At 46.4% G+C, this 5,460-nt stretch overlaps 1 protein-coding gene across 1 annotated transcript; it reads right to left on the bottom strand.

Annotated features, from left to right (window-relative positions):
• Nucleotides 1-2,771: 2,771 nt before the first annotated feature.
• Nucleotides 2,772-3,956, bottom strand: PCYB_133220 (probable protein arginine N-methyltransferase; the record flags this gene model as incomplete). The annotated part of the gene is made up of 2 exons (XM_004224347.1): nucleotides 2,772-2,993; nucleotides 3,153-3,956. 2 exons carry the CDS (start codon nucleotides 3,954-3,956, stop codon nucleotides 2,772-2,774), a joined length of 1,026 nt encoding a protein of 341 aa, XP_004224395.1.
• Between the last annotated feature and the right edge of the window lie 1,504 nt (nucleotides 3,957-5,460).

Below are 5,460 nucleotides of genomic sequence, written 5' to 3'. Positions count from 1 at the left end.
TGGCGACTGTGCTGTGGTGACTGTGCTGTGTGGGTGACCTGCGTGGCGCAGATGCGATGAAGCAATAGTGTGGTGTGGTTTGCAATGCGGGGGGGCAAACCGAACGACGAACGACGAACGACGGCCGAGCTAAACACGTATGCAAACAAGCGCATGTACCAACGTACAATTGTATGCGAACGCGCAATATAATTTTCTCAATGTAAAGAAATGGAGAAAAGAAAAAAAAAAAAAAAAAAAAAACAAACGCTGTCGCAAAATGGGACGTGATGCTTCTCCCCGAGAGGATTTACGCTTAACATGAAAAACTGCTGAATTGCGAAAGGTTTAAAAAATGGCACATAGTATGCGTGGCGACAAGCGGTCAAATCGCACCTGGGTGGGCAGCGGCATGAAATGACAGCACATGTAATGGTTGGCACAGTACAGTATAGTATAGCGCAGTACAGTATAGCATAGCGCAGTATAGTACAATACAGCACAGTGCAGTGCAAAATAATGCATATGCGACCCATGGGATGTATACACTTGCATGTGAACCGGTGCGCGGCGATGCTGTGTGGGAGGGCGACCGCCTCTCCTCCAAGTTAAAAAGGCGGAAGGAACAAAGGGGGAGGGGTGGGGTTTCCTTCCCCCGCAGCAGTGAAAAGAAGAAAAAAAAAACGGGTGCCGCGCTGTGCATAAAAAGTAGCACATATGCATGACCGTTTGGTGATGTAGGCGGCGGAGGGAGAAAGCGACTCGCAGGGGAAAGGAATTCGGGGCATCACCGCGGCAGCACGGCGGGAAAAATAAAACAAAAGTGGCTCCAAACAGGAGTGAACGGCTGCTAACAGGAATGAACGGCTGCTAACAGGAGTGAACGGCTGCTTGCACCAGCCAATTGTTGCTAACACCGGTGAATGCCTCCTAACTGTTTATGGCGCGCCACGAACAGGAGCAGGGCGCAGCAGCCAAAAAAACAAAACGTAGCAAAACTGAGCATATGAAAAGGTGGCGCCACATGAGAGGGAACATGAGAGGGCACATGAGAGGGCACATTCGTTGAAATTACACAAAATCACCATGCGCGTTGGCACTCAGCTTGGCCAGTCGTCGCCTCTCCATAGATTTGTGTCAAATGCTCCGTTCACCGAGCAGCCATTCCGTACGCTATGCACACTTTTGGACTGTGCCTTTTTTTTTTTTAACCCATCTTTGGCATTGTTTCGTTTTCCTTTCGCTGTTTTTTCTGCCCTCCTTCATGTAGCACAGCTACTTACAGAGGCTACGCATGAGAGAGGTACCCCCTGACCATACGTCTCACGTTAGAACAGTGTTCACGTGTTGTCACATCACACTTGTTATTTTAACGCATCATGTAGAGAGCCAAAAATGTGCACCCTTTAAAATGGTGACTACGTTGGGGAAAAAAATAAATGAGTAATGCGCAGCTAGATAGGTAACTACTCATCTTAAGGACGGAGGTTTGTCAGGGTGGTAGTGTGCCAAGGGAGAGCCACCCCCCTGTCGTGACACAGCATGATCTATGAACATTACGCGTATGACCCAACGGTGTGTTCTTTGCCTATCTGTCATGTTGTTAGTTCTCTCCACAAAAGCAACACTGAAGTGAGGCTCATATGCTACTCCCGGTATTTGTTCTTTCGCCTACATATGAAGGCACACGTGCAGACACATGTGCAGACACATATGCGGAGAGGGCACTGTTCACCATGACACCGTCCGAGGAGCATGCACAATGAGGGGATTCACTGGGAATTGCCTCCACTGTGAGCGGCTAGTAGAATTAAGAGGGGGGCAACCATTACTCAAATGAGGCAAGGGGACATGAGCTCTTCTTAAAATGGAAAAAAAAGGGGAGGGGCGTTTTCTCCATGTAGCAGTTAACTCGTTCATCGCGTTAGGCATATTCGTTCATAGGAGCCAATAGGGAGTGAGTATGTGTGTGTTTGTGTGTGTGAGGGGGGCATTTTTTCCCTCGTGCACGCGTTACCCATGGTGGAGCAGCCTGAATGCACGATTGGAGGAAACTCACTTCAGCGTTTCACACACGACGCGATGCAGCGTAACACTATGTGACGCGGTAGCTTAACTCTACTGTATATTTCCTTTTGGAGTTCTCTACCAATTTGCAACGTGCACATTGTGCAGATTATGCACAATGACATCTGCCTTCGGCTGAGATGGCTGTTGGACCCGCGCTAGCTATGGTCAACTCATCAACAGAAAAAACATAAAGGCGTAACTACGAAGGGACGAATTTGTAACTTGTCAATCGTGGGAAAAAAAAAAAAAAAAAAATTCAAACGGGGGAAACAGAAAGGGCCCTCTGCGACGTTCTAGGCGAGACTGTGTGAACAACAAAGTGGGATGTCGCCCGGGATGGTTATGGGGCGAACATAAAGTTGGGGGGGGAGAAACAGACGCTCGAAGTTGGCAAAATGCGCAAGGTGCTCGAAATGGTATAAATATGAAAAAAAAGGCAAAGATCAAAAATGGGGGGGGGAAAAATACATGAACAGCCACCTGGCTAGCTATTTTTTTTTTTTTTGTTTTTCCCGACTAGCCATGAAAAACGCACAAATGTTATGAACAGGCAAGGTAAAAACTTCAACCTCGGGTGCAAATTATGAACGCGTGGTGTAACTATGTTCAAATGGTAAACGATGTGAGGGCAGGCGATTGGCGTAATGAGCAGCAAACGCGCTTCCACCGCGTCACCGCGTCACCACTTCGCACGAGCTTCGCCGCTTAACCCGATTAGCTCGTCAGCTTATGTTGAAGAACTGCGTGGCGCGCGCGCGCGTGTGGGCGCCTTCGAAGACGTAGTGTAGCTTCATGTCGATGTGTCTCTTATTCTTGGCGTTTTTCCTGAGAGCAAACATGCCGCGCAGCACCTCATGCTTCTCCACAGTGAGCACGTGGTCGGTATACAGCACGATCTGCTTCCAATGTGTGTGTCCCCCGTACGGCCCGGTGGTGAAGCTGATCTCCGTGTGGCACGCAGAAAAGGAAACATCAAACCATATGACCAGTGCATGCAAATAATCCCGTTTGGTCATTTTTAATCGAAAGGGGGAAGCAAAGGATAAGTCATCCTTTGTACACGTGCTTAAGTCCAATTTGAGTATACAACATGTATCAGTCACGATGAAATTCTTGTCTACATAATCGATAACGACTTCTTCCTTCAATATTGGCAACACTGAAGTGTAATTTAGGTCGTAACAATTTCTCCAAAAGTCAAATTTTTCTTCCCTATATAAACTATCTTCAATGCCAGCCATGTACATGTATGCCTTATCGGGAAAGAGCAGTCCTCCCTCCCTTAGCCATTTGTCTCTACAGTAAAGAACCGTGTCCAACATATTTTCGTACAACAGACAGTAACCCATCCACTCTGATATTATGATGTCCACTTTGTCCACGGGCAGCTCGATTTCCTCCGCCAATCCCTTCAAGAAGGTTATTTTGTCCGTTAAATTATTTTCGTCTCTGATTTTTACCGCCGTATAGATGATGTTACTTTTTTCGATACTGTACACATGCTTTGCCCCCGACATGGCAGCAAAGAAGGAGAGGATTCCCGTTCCGCATCCCACGTCTAACACAATTTTGTCCTTTATCAAATGCTCATTCTTTCTAATAGCATCATAGTAAGTCCTTGTCCTCACTTCATCCTTTATCATGTCCTCATGTATATGGATATAGTTGTACGAGTTAAAGTACTCAGTGTTTCCGCTGTCCAGATCCTTCTCCTTGTCAAATACCAGGAAGTTTTTTCTCTCTCCTAATTCGTTTGTTTTTTCCTTGTAGAATTTTCTCCAAGTGCTGAAAAAGTTTTGCAACTCCTCTGCGTTAAATCCCTTGGGTTCCTTTTCCCAGTTGTTCCCCTTGCCTCCTCCCTTTTCGTTGTACACACCTTCCCTCATTTCGAACTTGCCCTGGTTCATTTTGTTGTACTTGTTCGCCATGCCTCGTGCGATGGGCGCCTTAGGCGGTTGGCAGATTGGCGGTTGGCCGGTTGGCGGTTGGCCGATTAGCGGTTGGCCGGTTGGCGGTTGGCCGATTAGCGGTTGGCCGATTAGCTGGCTGGCTCACTCGCGGCGCGCTTCGACTCCTCTCTCTGGCAGCTCGTGCGGCAGGGAGTGGGATTACCAAAAAGGGGAATCGAAATGGAATCGACAGGTGGACGCAAAATGGGATGCAAAGGGGGTGAAGCTGTTGGTACCGACTTGGCAGAGCGGCAAGCTGTTCTACAAAAAGGATCTACCAATGGCAGTTATGGCTCCTTTCCCATTCTCTTGTCAACTTTTCGCTCAACGTGAAGGAAAGAAGGGACACGAAGGAAAAAAAAAAATAAATAAAAAAAACACAAAGTTCAGGAAAGAGTCGAGGGAGAAGCCGCAGAAGCTGCTCAAAAATGTTCTACCTTTCCATTTCGATGTCAAGCCGTTAGCCTATTTTCACTTTTGCCGACTGCTGCTCGTATGCTCTTTTCCTTTGCCTCTTTGCTTCTTGGCCTCTTTGCTTCTTTGCCTCTTTGCTTCTTTGCCTCTGTGCTTCTTTGCCTATTTGCCTCTTTGCTTCTTTGCTTCTTTGCTTCTTTTCGTGTTTGCTTTTTCGCTACAAAAAAAGGGGCTCCTCTTCTGCGCGTGCCTTCGTTCGCAATTGTTCCCTTTTGCCTTCTACTACATTTTTCTGCCTTTACATGTGTACATATATCTATCTATTTTTTTATCCATCTATTTATTTACCTATTTATCGATCTATTTATTTACCTACTTATCAATTATCTATCATTTGTCATTTATCATTTATTTTATTTTTTTTTTTTTTGGCCGTTTACAGCCCGCATTTGCACGAAAGTAACGACTGTCATGTGGAACGTGACACGGAGCAGTGTTTTTTTTTTTTTTTTCCTTCAATTGGCAGGAGGGAATGTAAATAAAAGGGAGGCACAGGCATCTGTATCCTCCATTAACCTTTTTTTTTTTTTTTTTTTTGGCGTATACGTAGGAACACTTTTTTCATGTGTGCGTGTACGCACAACACCTACAAAAGGGGTCTGTTGTATATAATATAATCCATTTGGTCTCGATTGAACCTGTTTTGGTTGCGCAAACCTTTTTGAAGTTTTTTTTGTTGTGCTGCTCGAAGGATGGTTACTTCTGTTGGCAGCGTCGACGGGACGTGCATGCGGACACAAGAAAGGGTGCAACCACACGTGGGTGCATATGCATGAATACACTCCCAATACGTTTGCCGCAGGGCAGCCCCCCCTGAAGGGGAGAATTGTGCAGAAAAGAAAGCTGTAAGTGGGGGCGTTGCCAGTTGAGGTGCCGACAACTGCGGGGGGATAATGTGTATATACCCCCCCCTCGCATAAGAGCAATCCAGGGTCGATAAAAAAGGGACGCCTTTTTTCTCCTCTTTTTTCTCCTCTTTTTTCTCTCT

Source organism: Plasmodium cynomolgi, chromosome 13, assembly GCF_000321355.1.
Source record: "Plasmodium cynomolgi strain B DNA, chromosome 13, whole genome shotgun sequence".
Taxonomy (NCBI): Eukaryota; Apicomplexa; class Aconoidasida; order Haemosporida; family Plasmodiidae; genus Plasmodium; species Plasmodium cynomolgi.
Note: the sequence above shows the minus strand (reverse complement) of the source record. Positions and strands in the feature narration are given on the sequence as shown.